At 44.4% G+C, this 14,894-nt stretch overlaps 1 protein-coding gene across 1 annotated transcript in view; it reads left to right on the top strand.

Moving 5' to 3' along the window:
- Positions 1-2,411: 2,411 nt before the first annotated feature.
- LOC125447080 (proline-rich protein 12-like) overlaps positions 2,412-14,894 on the top strand; it is a 90,230-nt gene continuing 77,747 nt past the window's right edge. The window contains exon 1 of the mRNA XM_048521175.2: positions 2,412-2,782. Within this exon, the coding sequence (XP_048377132.2) occupies positions 2,688-2,782 (95 nt within the window). The 5' untranslated portion in view covers positions 2,412-2,687. The remainder of the gene's footprint in view (positions 2,783-14,894) is intronic.

The raw sequence follows: 14,894 nt of genomic DNA on the forward strand, positions 1-14,894 counted from the left end.
CATGTCAGTCTAGCCCTTCAGTGCTATAACTGAAGCTTAACTGACCTCAGCATTTGGGGAGGGGCAATAAATACTGCCCTTGCACCGTAAACAAAGAAGGAAAGCCTTGGTCAAACTCCAGAATTGTATAATTGTGACAGCATGGAATAAGGCCATTCAGCCTATCAGGTCCACACGTTGAAAGATCATCCCACCCTCACCCACAGCCACACCCACCTATCCCTATAATCCTGCATTTCCCATGGCTGACGCGCCTAGTCTGCACATTCCTGGACACCATAGGCAATCTGACATAGCCAATCCACCTAACCCGCACATCTTTGGACTGTGCATGGAAACTGGAGCAAACTTGTGCAGACACAGGGAGAACATCCAAATTCCTGGTGGGACTATCACAACTAGGTACCTCCCACCCCTCCACACACCCACACAATCTCACCACAGTGCATCCACTAGCTAACACAACAAAGATGACCACATTGTACCCAATCAAACAGCTGCAGGACATGTACATTACAAGGTTAGATACAGAGTAAAACTCCCTTTGCTCTTTTAAACAAAGTAAGTATGTCTTCCTTGACTCTTTTAAATTGAAAGTAAATCTGTTGATTCTGAAAGTAAAGCTTCTTATGCTCTTTCAAACTGAAAGTAAATCTCTCTCTACATTGTGTCATCAAACATTCCCAGGAGAGGGATAGCATGGTGTAAGAAATAGAATGAAGTTTCCTTAGCTGTTTTAAATAGAAAGTAAATGTCCCTTGACATTGTCTCCATCAAACACTCCCAGCTCAGATTAGATACAGAGTAACATTCCCCCTACTCTTTTAGTCTAAAAGTAAACTGAACCCTAATTCTTTCTCTACACTGTCCCCATCAAATGCTGCTGACACAGGTACACTATCATTTTAGGTACTATGTAAAGCTGCCTCTATTCTTGTCACCTGAAATTAAAGTTTCCTCTGCACTGTCCCCATCAAACACTTCCAGGACAGGCACAATATGGGGTTAGATATAATGGTAAAGTTTCCTCTTTGCCGTCAAACACTATTAGGATAGGTACAACACTAGGTTACACAGTAAGGATCTCTCCAGTTTGAAACAGAAGTAAAGCTCTCTCGCAAACACTCACAGGATAGGAACAGCACACAGTTTAGATCCAGAGTAAGGCTAAAAGTGCAGCTGAGCTGCAGCCCCATATAGTTCTTTTTGCCCCTCTATAGAAAGGATATTATTAAATTGGAGGGGGTTCAGAAAAGATTAACCAAGATGTTGCTGAAACTGGAAGGTTTGAGTTATAAGGATAGGCTGGGACTTTTTTTCTCTGGAGTATAGGAGGTTGAGGGGTGACTTTATAGAGATTTATAAAATCATGAGGGCATAGATAAGGTGAATAACAATGGTCTTCTCTTTAGGGTGGGTGAGTTTGAAACTAGAGGGCATAATTTTCAGGTGAGAGGGGAAAGATTTAACAGGGACCTGAGGGTCAACTTTTACACAGAGTGTGGTTTTTATGTGTGGAATGAACTGCCAGAAGAAGTGGTGGATGCAAGTAGTTGCAACATTTAAAAGACATTAGGGCTAGTTTAGGAAAGGTTTAGCAGGATATGGGCCAAATACAGGCAAGTGGGACTAGTTTAGTCTGGGAAACTTGGTCAGCATGGACAAGTTGGACTAAAGGGACTGTTTCATGCTTAATGAACCTATGACTATGTCCCGATATATTTTGCTTAACCATTTGCTTCAGTGCTCTGTGAGATTGCCATGTCATATTGGAATGAGGAACGAGGTCAGATGTGCAAACCCATTTCTTACAGGCCCTGATTGTCCACAGGGCAGCTGGGGTTCTGGTGGATATTGCAATGCTGATCCTGTGAAGGCTATTGGCTCGTCAGAGATGGGACTGTCAAAATGAACCTGACATAATGGATCCTAGACACCAGGTCCCATATCATCTGTACCATCATGTTTGAGAGACTGAATGCTGCAGAGCACAACAGCCACTTTGTCTCTGTGCAGACTGTATTTTAACATTAAAACCTGTCCCCATTCTATGATGCTTGAAATTGGCAAACCAGGTAGAATGGGTGCTTTATTTAAAAGCAAAACCTCTGGATTCGGTTTCAAAATCTGTTTTACCCTCTTCTGATTAGAATGACTATTTTTCTTTTGTTTCTTTGTCAACTTTTTACATGAATGCATGCATCTAAGGATATTGGATTTGTGCTGCTGTCTGTGTGTTTCCCAGTGAGGTTCTGGCTGAAATTTTTTTTGCATGTGTGTCTGTCTGTCTGTCCCCTTTTACTGGTTTGAGAGCTCTGAGGATTATATGATCCTCCTACCAGCCCCCCCCCCCCTCCCTGTTTCTCTCTGAAATGTATTCTGGGTATTGAGATCAGAGACAGGCAGAGAGAGAGAGCCTGAAAGATGGCCGAACCGTGAGTCCTCTTTTACAAGAAGTCTTTATACATATATATATATATATAAATATAAATATACACACACATTGCATGTTTTACTCCCCGTGAACTGAGAGCAGATTAAGAAACCAGCTCCACCAAAAAGATAACAACATCAAATCCAATAAGTCAGAAAGTGCAATCCAGGACTGTCTCGAAGGCTTGCAAAAAAAACCCGGGTTCCAACAATTTAAAAAGAGCCGAGAAAAACAACAACTTAAACTGAATTTAATGGATAGAAATTATCCCACTTCTGGATTTGGAGATCCCTTAGGTGCTGGGCAAGGATGGACCTACGACAGATCACCGTCAGGAGTGAAAGCCAGGTAAAAAAAAGCCTCCGTTTAATTTCCACCCCCACCTTCTGTCTCTCTCCCCCCACCTCCCTCCCCAATATAAAGCCGGTGTATCTCGGCTCCAAAGGGAGTCGGAGGGAGTTACTCCTCTCTCCTGCACGTCCATTCGCAACTCGTCGCTTGCAAATATCGGATACAATTTAGCAAAGTTAGCAAGCGGTACAAAAGCGTTTCCTGCTTTCAAATGTAAAACGCAGTGTATACACACACACGCACAAAAGAGTCGAATTAGGGGCCTTTTAATATGTAACCAGAAAAATCATATATGATGGAAGAGAGAGTTAAATAAGGGAGGGGGGAGGGAACAAAACGAAAGGAATTGCAACAAATGTTCGATACAATGTCGCGCCAGAGAGCGAGTGGAAACTGATCAAAGCCAGCAGAGAAATTGACGCGAAATGCAATGGGGAAAGAATGGGATGTTATTGATAATAGAGCTTGGGGGCCCAGCTTTTCTCCTTAGCCTTTCCCTGTTCCACATTTCCCCTCCCGTCACGATTTTGTGAGCGTCCCGTGTTGAAAATGCAACGACTCCAACCCCCCTCCCTCCGGCACATATACCCTCTCGCGTGCGTGTTTTGTTGCAAAAAAAATGAATGTAGACATTTCTTTTGCCATTCTCCACGACTAGGCCCCGCTGCAATCTCTGTGCTTGCAATGTAAAAGTCCAACCAGCCCACTTTCCCTCCCGCCCGCTTTTCAAAGGGTGCATCTGGAAGTGTACTTTACGCCGTTAGCTTTTTAGGAGGGGATGGGGCAAAGAAATGTAAGTTGTAAAATTAAACATTGCAACCTTGCTGGTACATTTTTTAAAAGAAAACCTGATGGGCGAGCATTGGTGTCTGAAGAATGATTGCTAAAAGAAGTGGGGATCTGCATTATTTTTAAATCTGAGTTGCTGCCTTTGTTGACATTAACCCCACCCCCTTTTGGGGGCGTTTGGAATCGGGCAGAGGAAGATCCCACACTACTCTTGTAAGTTTCTGATAGAGGTGATAAATTTGAGAACGGTGCCTGGTATTTATATTTTTTCTCTAAGAAAGCCAGGTCAGGTGTGCAAAGTTTAACCCTGCCTCAGTGCTGAGATCAATGCGTTCAGCTCATGTTATGGATTGACCTCAGTACCACTGTGGGAAGAGGATGGTGTGGGTGAGGAAGGGGCAAATATCAGGTGAAATTTCTGCCCTCAATCGCTTGTGAAATGCCCCCACAGGACAGTCAGGTGAGGTGTGAGAGAGACACACACCAATGCTTCATAGGCCGAATAGTCTGTATACATTAGTGTCCACACTCTGGTATGAACAACCAAAGATATCATTGTGTTCGAGGCAGCTCAGAAGAAGTTCTCAACTCATTTCTTGAATTAAGGGTTATCCTCTGAAGCAGGCTGGACTGGGCCCATGTTTACTGGAGTTTAGGAGAGGTGATCATATTGAAACCCATTAGATCCTGAGGGAGCTGGTCTGGACAGACGCTGAGATGTTTCCCCTTCTGAAGGAGAGCAGAATGAGGATTTTAGACACAGTTTAAAAATGAGATGTCTCACTTTTGAGATGAAGCTGAGGAGAATCTTTTTACCCTGAGGGTGATTGATTTCTGGAATTCTTCTCAGCAAGGAGAAACCAGGGCATGGACTGCAGCGATGCAAGGAGGCAGCTAGGGATGGGTAAGAAATGTCAGCCATGCCCACAGCCCACAAGTGAATACAAAAGGCAGCTAGATCAGATTGACGTGGACCAGCCATGATCTAGGTGAATGATGGATCTGACTCGAGGAGCTGAATCCCTTCTTGTGTAGGTTCACTGATCTGATCCCTGGGATATGGGGTGAATGCATAATGTTATACTCACTGGAGTTTTGAGGAATGAGAGGTGATTCTATTGAAACATTGAATATTCTGATAGGATAGCTGTAGAGAATTAGAACAGAATCCCTACCGAGTAGAGGCAGGCCATTCAATCCATCAACCCCACACCAACCCTCCAACTATCATCCCACCCAGATCCACCCCCTTACCGCTGTCCTTGTAACCCTGTATTTCCCGTGGCTACCCTACCTAACCTGCACGTTCCTGGACACTGTGGGTAATTTAGCATGACCAGTCAAACTTAACATGCACACCTTTGGACTGTGAGAGGAAACCGGAGCACCCAGAGGAAACCTACACAGACACGGGGAGACCTGGACCCCTGGTGCTGTGAGGCAGCACTGCTAACCACTGAAGCATGGATGAGTCTGGAACAGGGGTAGCAGGGGGAGAAAACAACAGCCTTTAATCAACCACCCCCCCGCCCCACGCTTTTTAGATAGATGTCGGCTTAATTAATCACTCTATGAAATTGCCTGTCTCAGAAATGTTGTAAATGTCCCATGTCCTTTCACCAAGAGTTAATCTGTGATGATGCAGTTAAGCTGCACACAAAGTAAGGTACCGGGTACTAGCCAACTGTGTCTGTGGTTCTTCAGCAATAGAGGGCTTTAGGTCTCCTTTATGAGCCGGGATCTCTGGATTCTATCACAGCATTTCCCAAGATGTAACTCTCTCTGCTTAGAAGTTAGGGAACATAGCAATGCCGTCATCTGCAAGTTTTCTTCTAATTCTGAGAACATCATGACAGAGATGAATCTCATCAAAATTCCCCTCAACTCAAGTTGTTTGCATTTGAATACTCTGTATCCAAATGGGACGGTAAATGTAACTGCTACATAATTACCCATAATATGCTCAATAATTTGTAGAATCGTAGAGTCTTACAGCACACAAACAGGGCCTTTGGCCCAACTCGTTCATGCTGACAAGATTTCCAAAACTAGACTGGTCCTATTTGGGATAATAGGAACCGCAGATGCTGGAGAATCCGAGATAACAAGGTGTAGAGCAGAAAAGTTGATGTTTCGGGCCTAGACCCTTGCTCAGAAAAATAAGGGTCTAGGCCCGAAATGTCAGCTTTTATGCTCCTAAGATGCTGCTTGGCCTGCTGTGTTCATCTAGCTCTACACCTTGTTATCTCTGGTCCTATTTGCCCGTGTTTGGCCCATATTCCTGTAAACTTTTCCCATTCATTGTACCTATCCAAATATCTTTTAAATATTTTGCTAGTGATTTTTTTTCATAGGGGACTCTGGGATGAGGCATATTTTCTCAGCACACTTTGTAGCCCCTCTCACTATTAACTCTTTTGACATAGAGTACACTGTCTTGTCGGAGGGCTGTCTTTAGGATGAGATAGATAAAAATTGTTAATTGATAATAAGACCACCATAAGAGCAGGTCTGGATGTATTAATTAAAAACATTGTTTAAACAGAGTGCAAATGAATTCTAACAGAGGGCTTAAGGATGTTTTAGATTTGGATGGCAGCTGAAACTTATCAGTAGGAATTCCTGTGCCAGGTGCTGCAAGGTGTGTCTTGCAGACATCTCAATGTTCAGTTCAGGCTCGGGATTTCTGAATGTGAAGCCAACTACAGTTGTTGTGGAGAATCAGCAAGGATGGGAGTTTCCTAGGTCATACTTTCCAGTGGAACGATAGTCTCAGAGGTCACATATCACAAACCAGCGTTTTCACCAAAAGATAACACAGTGTGGAGCTGGAGGAAAACAGCAGGCCAGGCAGCGTCGGAGGAGTGGGAAAGTTGACGTTTCAGGTCGGGACCGTGCTTCAGAAATCCTGAAGAAGGGTCCCAACCCAAAACATCAGCTTTCCTGCTCCTCTGATGCTGTCTGGCCTGCTGTGTTCCTCCAGCTCCACACTGTGTTATCTCTGACTCTGGCATCTGCAGTTCTTACTCTCTCTGAGTGAGTTTTCACCAATTGAGCTAACTGGAGTTGGTGAAGAAATTAAGAAGCAAGATCTCGAAGATTGCAACCTTTGAATTACAAGCTACACATTAAAGTTGGTGATTAATTCATTCAGAAAGACTCAAATGTTATTTATAACTAAGGGATCTGAAGGAAGCTGGTAACAGCTAATGCAGTGAGTTAAGACCTGGAATGATTTTCTGGAGACTGCCTAAGAAAAAAAATTCTTTATGGGATGTGGCTAGGCCAGCATTAATTGCCAATCTCTAATTGCCCTGGAGAAGGTGATGGTGAGTTTCTTTCATGAACCACTTCAGTCCTTTGGATGGAGTGTAAACTTGCGATTGTCTTACCAGACACATAGGACTGCTCTCTCATTAGAGAGAGAGAGAGAAGAGAGACAACTGATGATGGTTTAACTGGAGAATCACGATGCCTCAGGCAAGGGAAGAGCTTGAGAAGGTGGGACCTTCACGGTAACCTCAGCTGATGCAGGAGTTGAACCCACACTGTTGGTGTTAAAATGCATTAAAAAAACAGCCAACCAGACAACTGACCCTTAGGAATGTAGGGACAGACACAGTACTCTTGGAGAGGAACGCACAGATGGTATTGTTCCACTGCATCTGCTGCCCTTGCCGTCCAAAATTCAGAAGATGTAGTTGATGGAGCCTTGTTGAGTTACTACAGTGCATCTTGTAGATGGTACGCATTGCTAACACTGTGCATCCGTGGTGAGGGGAGTGAATGTTGAAGGTGCTGGATGTGATGTCAGTCAAGCAGTCTGCTTGTTCTAGGAAGTAAAACATCTTAGGTGTTGTTAGAGCTGCATCTACCTAGGCAATTAGAGAGTATTCCATCACATTCCTGACTTTTAATGCCTTATAGGCAGTGAACAGACATTGGGGAAATGAGCAGTGCTGCAGAATTCCTAGACTCTGATCTGCTCTTGTAGCCACAATTTATATGGCTCCTCCAGTTTAGTTTCTGGTCAATGGTAACTCCTGGGTTGTAAATAGTTTGGGTTTTCCTTGATACTAATGCCTTTGACTGCCTGCTGCACACTGGCACAGGTTGCTTCAGTATCTGAGGAATTTGGAATGGTGCTGAACATTGCATGATCATCCCCACTTCTAACCTCATGATCAAGGGGAGATCATTGAAGTAGTGGAAGATGATTGGCCCTGCAGACCTTCCTTGGGCAAAAATACTTGACTTCCATGAACCACAGCCACACTGGGTATGATTCCAACTAGCATAGAGTTGCCTCTGTGATTCTCATTGACACAACTTTTACTAGGGCTGCCTGATGCCACACTCTGTCAAATGCAACCTTGATATCAAGGACAATCACTTTCTTCACCTCTTCAATCAGATCTTTTGTCCATAATGAAACCAATTAGGTCAGGAGCTGTGTGGCCTTGACAGAACCCAATTTGGGCATCAGTGAATAGGTTATTCCTTTGCAAGTGCTGCTTGATAGCACTGCCAATGACTTTTCCATCCCTTCACTACTGGAGAATTGTGGAATTCTCAGCGATAGCACTGGAGAGGGTGGGGAGGAGATTTACCAGATGCTACCCGGCTTGGAGAGTTTCAGTTATGAAGAGAGATTGGACGCACTGGGATTGATTTCATGGAGTAGAGGAGATTGAGATGTATAACATTATGAGGGATGTGGAAAGGAAGAAACTTTTCTCTGTGATGGAGGGCTCAATGACCAGGGGCAGAGATTTAAGGTCAGGGGTAAAAGATTTAGAGGAGATGTGAGGAAAAAGTTTTTCACCCAGAATGTGCTGGCAATTTGGATCTCACAGCCTGTAAGAGTTGTCAAGGCAGAAACTCTCATCACATTGAAGACATATTGAGATATGCAGTTGCAAGGCCATGGACCAAGTGCTGGAAAATGGGATAGGAATAGTTAGTTGGTTGATTTTGAATGGCACAGATGTGATGGACCAAAGGGTCTTTTTCTGTGCTGTAGATCTCTATGACTCTGAATAGACTGATGGGATTGATGGGATTGTCATTGGCCGGATTGGCTTTGTCTTTGCTGTTCATGCACAGGACATACCCGGGAAGTCTTCCACATTGCTTGGCAGATACCAGTGTTGTAGCTGCATATGGAACAGCTTGGTTAGAGGCACAGCAAGGTCATCAGTATTATGGCTAGAGTGTTGTCAGGGCCCATAGCCTTTGCAGTATCCAACTATTTCTTGATATCACATGGAGTGTTTTGAATTGCTTGAAAACTGGTATCTGTGATGCTGGGGGCCTCAGGAGGAGGCCAAGGTGGATTCTCCATTCAGCACTGTTTGTTGAAGTTTATTGCAAATGTTTCCACCTGGTATTTTGGACTGATGTGCTGGGCTACCTCATCACCGAGGAGGGGGGTTATTTGAGGAACATCCTTCTCCATGTTAGTTCCTTAATTTTTCAGTGCACATGGCCGGACTGCAAGCTTAGATCTGATCCGCTGATTGTGCATCAGCTTAACCCTGTCTATTACATATCCTTTCTTTTAAATAAGACATTTTTGGGGTGTGGGCAATGCTGCAATTAGTTTAGCCCTAGTTCTTTCAGAGAAGATGGGAATGGATTGCTGTAGTCCTTACCAGTGAAGGTCTTGTTAGAGACAGAGACGGGAGCTTCGTAATTTTGAAATTGAAAGGACAACAAAATATTTCCGAAATCTAGATGGTGTGAGATTGGAGTTAGTTTCACATGGAGCCTCAGTGAGTTGCTGCAGTGCATCTTGCAGAGGTTACACATTGCTGCTCTTCTGCATTAGTGGTGTGGCAAGTGAATTTTGCTGTTGGTGGATAGGGTGCCAGTCAAGTGGGCTGCTTTGTCCTGGATGATGTTGAGCATTTTGCAAGTTAGTGGAGATGGTGCCTGAAATAACTGCATTGAGGCTGGCATCCTGTCGCCAAGTCACTCTTTATTTTCACGTGGAGAGTCTTTGACACTGATCTAGCTCCTTCAGAGCCAGCTGTCAAAGTGAACAGAATGTCTGACATGCCTGTTCTTATCTGTCAGCCAGGACTCCCTGATTGGACAAGATTAACAGCCCAATGGGGGAAACACATATTCTATGCGGTCCACCTGGCAACAATCGCTACATCTCTCCTCCTCAGAGTCCAAGGACATAGGCTAGTTCTTTTTATTTTGTAGCTCCTCCTGGGTGTGTTAGCTCTGGGTCAGGTTCCTCCAACTCTGCCTCAGATATGGGCAGTGTGTAACACACAGTAAGATAACAAGGTGTGAAGCTGGATGAACACAGCAGGCCAAGCAGCATCTCAAGAGCACAAAAGTTGACGTTTCAGGCCTAGACCCTTCATCCCTCTCTGATGAACGGTCTAGGTCCGAAATGTCAGCTTTTGTGCTCCTGAGATGCTGCTTGGCCTGCTGTGTTCATCCAGCTTCACACTTTGTTATCTCGGATTCTCCAGCATCTGCAGTTCCCATTATCTCTGTAACACACAGTAGTTTGCCTCTTGCGCCTGGAGCATCTTTTAAGAATTTCAGTCTCCCCTTCAGGCAGCAGAGGCATCGAAGCAGTAACATTTGCTGTATCCATCTCGAATTCCAAGGAATCTTGAATGCTTGATGGAGAGGGAGAACACACAGGCTCTGAAACAGTCAGAAAGGCTGTTCAGGAATCGGACATGTTTTACTTCTGCACCATTTGCGAGTTTGCAGCTTTCGTATGGACCACATTGACTTAGGACCAACCTGAACTGTTTATGTCACTGGACCTGATCTCACATCGACCATGCCCCTTACCCTGGCAAGGCCATTCCCTTGGTTCCTACACCAAACTTTGTCCTCCAGAGTAAACTGTCTGACTCACTTGGAGGAGTCTTGTGCCTGGATTGGAATTTCTGATGCTGGTTCACACACCAAACCGCCCCCCATTCAGAAACCAAGGTCCAGGAAAATCAGATTTAATCTGATGCAGAGTCTTCTCCCAGTTGGCAACTCTGCTGGAGCTGTTCATGTAGTTGCATGAGGGCTAGTCCTGTAATCAAATGGGGACCGGGATAGTTTGGTATCTAATGAAGCTGTAGGCTGTTTATTTAAGCCTGCCTTTGAGCTTTGGACTACCCTTTCTGCCAGACTGTTGGATGATGGATGGTATGGAGCTGTCCTTATATGTTGGTTAGCATTTGACTTTAGGAAATATTCAAACTCGCTGCTAGTAAGTGATGGCCCATTATCTGTGACCAACACTTCCAGGAATCCACAAAAGATGCATGCAGTTTTTCCATCGTCATCTCCATGTTTAACGACTGAACTCTATGCATGTCCAACCACTTTGAGTGGGCGTCCACAATGAATGAGAACATTGACCCGGGAAAGGACCTGTACAGTTGACGTGTAACTGAGTTCAAAGTTTACCCAGCTATACCATGAATGTGGGGGAACAGTAATTTTTGTCCTTGTTGGCACTCTGGGCACTGCCCCACCAACACAACTAAGTCTGCATCCAATCCTGGCCATCAGCCACAACTTCTCACCAACATCTTTAGTATGAAACCCCTGGATGACCATGGTGGAGTTCAGCCAGTAGCTGCTGTTGACCTTTGCTTTGAACAATCACTGTTGCTCCCCATAATGACATGCCGCCCTGCAATGTGATCAGGTGTCTCTGGGTCCAAAAAGGTTTCAATTCTGGTTGCGATGGCCCTTGGTTTCCCCCATTGCCACCAGCTGTTTCAGCTTTACCAGCACCAGATCTTTCTGTGTTCTTCTGCATCTGTTATTGTCGGCTGTGACTGGAAGTGTGTCCAGAAAATTTAAAACCATTACAGACTCTTCCAACACCCAGCAGGAGGTGGCTTGAGGCTTCTGCAGTTGCTACTTGTGCTCCCGGACTGTGTTCCAACTTGTAATTATGTGCATGTAGTATTAGAGCCCATCGCTGAATTCAGCCTGAAGCTATGGGCAGCACTACCTTGTCCCCTTTCAGTATACCCAGCAAGGGTTTGTAGTCCGTTAATATTTCAAATTTATGTCCGTGAAGGTATTGATGGAGCTTCCTGATGCCAGTTATGACTAGAAAACCTTCCTTCTCTGTCTGGGCATATTCAAGCTCTGCATTATCCAAGGTCCGGATGCATACGCTATTGGACATTCCATTGTGTCACCTATGAGCTAATACTACCCCATACAGAGAAGCATTACATGATGTTGATTGGTATTACAGTATGCCAACACCTTTAGAAGATGATAGCAGTTTCTTCACTTGCCTGAAAGCTATGGCTTGGCTACGTGAACATTTCCAAGGCTGACTTTTTTTAAAAAAAAAAGTGCTAATGCAAAAGTGCCAGGATGGAGGCCAGGTTATGTATGAACTTTGAGTAATTCACCGGCCCAAGGAAGGACCTAAGCTGTGCTCCAGCTGTGGAAGCCGGGGCACCTTTGATCACCCTCAATTTTATCTTCCAATAAGCGTAACCCAGTCTTGTTGGCTCTGTAGCCCAAGTAGATCACTTGAGGTGCCTGGAACACACATTTTTCCCTTCTAAGGTGTACGCTCACCTCAGAGAAATGTGAACACACTACGTACAGGTGCTCTAAATTTGCTGTTTATTGGTCTTCACAGCTGTTAGAATGTCACCTAGAGAAATGGCAACCTGGAGTAGACTTAGTAGAATGTTCTCCATCATCTGCTGGAAAATAACACAGGCTGATGATACCCCAAATGGCAGTCTTATATTGGTACAAACCATTCTGGATATAATTGTAGAATACATCTGAGAATCCTCATCTAATCACAATTGCAAGTATGTTTGGCTCATGCCCAAATTTGTGAAGGATAGCACCCTCCACCCGCCCCCCCCCCCCCCAACCCTTGCCAACTTTGCATATAAATCCTCTACGTGAGGGATTGGGTTTTTATCCAGCTTCGAAAAGCAGTTTACTGTTCTTTTTAAAATCCCCACAAAGGCGAACCGACCCGCTGGGTTCACAAGTGGTATGACAGGTGCTGCCCCTTCCACAACCTAGACTGGTTTGATTCGAGCCTTCTGATTTCTGCCTCGACTTTTGCCCATAAAGCAAATGGCATTGGGCAGGTGTGATACAATCTTGCGATTGCTTCATGGTCAACATGCAAAGTGGCCTTGGCTCCTCTTCCAATGACTTTCCTGAGAAGCCTCTGGGTATTTAATTAGGATGTCACTCAGGCAACCATTTGCTGATCAAGAAGTGTTCAGACAATCGAGATAAATCTTTCTCCATCAATTTTGCCCCATCGAGCTTTGGCCTGAGCCTCTTACTATAATCAGTGATAACTGAACCAGCTGCTTCTTGTAAGAACCGAAGCTGTACCCTTAATCTGTAAAGGTTCCCTGGTGTAAGTGCAGTCTAGCTGTGGTCTTGTGCAAACGTATGGGTTGGAGTTCAGACCGAGTTTTGTTAAAGACTGGTTCTGTGATCACTGAAAGAGTTGTGCTGGCAGTGATCTCCATTAGAACTGGGTGACCATTTAACCAAGTGATTTTTTTAAAAATTGGTGCTGGTTCAGATGTTGCTAAGCAATATAACTTTTCCAAACCAGATGTAGGTGGGCTTTCCAGTCTGTACGCTCTCCTGGATACCAGCCTACAAGTTGTCTTACTCAATTTAGGTCTAGTTGGGACTCTTCTTGCTGTCTCGAGTCTATGCACTGGCAGCAACTACAGTGTCTTGCCGGCAGGGATCCTGAAGAAAATCTTAACCGTTTGGCTTTGTTTTGGTGTTTGCTTTGGCCTGACCTAGAGTCCCTTTGTTTAGGATATGTCATGAGTGAGCCTATGCAATTACTTTTACTCAAGTAGTATCCCCGAACTCAGTGCAGTTGGCAAGGGTGTCCACTTCCATTGGAATACTCATATGCTCTACTTACTGCATTTTCCAATGATAAAGCCAGTTCTAGTGCCTGTATAAAGTCTAGTTGGGTTTAAGCTACTAGGCATTTTTGCCTGGTTACATCATTAATCCCATACAAACAGTCTCTCATCATCTTATTAAGGGTTAACAAGTCACATGCCTCTACCAGTTGTCTTAAACCTCGTCAAAAATCCCAACACAGATTCCCCTGATTCTCAAACTGCTGAATAAAACCAATATCGTCTCAGAATTAGAGGAACCTCAGGGTCATAATATTCCTTAACTAAATCTGTCTACTGTGGAAAGGTTTTAGTATTTTGTGCTTCAAGGAAAGTTAGGCTCCTAATAACTGGAAAAGCTGCAAGTCCACAAGCTGAGAGGAGAATAACTTGTGGCTTTTCATCTGCCCAATGTCATTTGTTTTATTTTTCCCCAGACATTCTTCCTGCATTACTGACCCCAGTCTTCAGCAGCACAATTGAATAAGTCAAGCTTCCCAAATAAGTGGCTTCATGCCAGAAATGTTCACCCAAACTCAAAGATGACTATTGCAATTTATTTTTTCAGGTGTGTGCTTTGCTTTCATTGCCATTATAATAACACCACAGAGGCCAATATCCCATCAGCAAGTCACCTTTTTTGACACATGGTGGGCCCTTGACACTGATTTAGCCCCCTCACTGTCAGCTCTGGAGTGAACAGGATGTCTGACACTCCTGTTCTTATCTGTCAGCCAGGACTCCCTGATTGGACCAGGTTAACAGGGAACTCATATTCTATGAGGTCCACCTGTCTGGCCTCGTTACAATCATAACAGTGCGATCACTCTTCTGTGAAGAATTATTGGTTTAATTGGGAAGTGAGTCAGTCAACACCAAATGTTGAGATTCTCAAGCTCTTCAAGTCACTGTATTCTTCTGGCTGGTCCACTTGAGCTTTCGCTGAGTGATGAACTCCAGGATGTTGATGCTGATGTAGTGACAGTAGCACCAAGAAATGTCAAAGTGTTTTGACTTTCTGTTGCTGGAGATAGTCATTGCCCATCAGTTGGGTGCCATGAATGTTGTTTGCCATTGAATTGCCCTGTTTCATCGCGAATGGTGCTGAACACTCGTAATTGCAAGTGAAATCCTACTTCTGACCTTATGAAAGAGGAGCAGCTAAGATGGTTGGGTCTAGGAAGGTCCTAGCATTATGGTGACTGATAATCCGATAACTAGAGTCCTCTTCCTATTTGGATAGGTAAGATTCCAATGAGTGGAAATATTTTCCTTTGATTCTCTCTCACTTCAGGTTTACTGCAGAGGGCTCCTTGATGCCAAACTCAATTGAATGCTGCCTTGATGGCAAGGGCAGTCAGTCTCACTTCAGCTTGTCCAAGGCCATGGAAGAGCTAGGAGCAGTG

This window comes from Stegostoma tigrinum, chromosome 38, assembly GCF_030684315.1.
Source record: "Stegostoma tigrinum isolate sSteTig4 chromosome 38, sSteTig4.hap1, whole genome shotgun sequence".
NCBI classification, from domain to species: domain Eukaryota; kingdom Metazoa; phylum Chordata; class Chondrichthyes; order Orectolobiformes; family Stegostomatidae; genus Stegostoma; species Stegostoma tigrinum.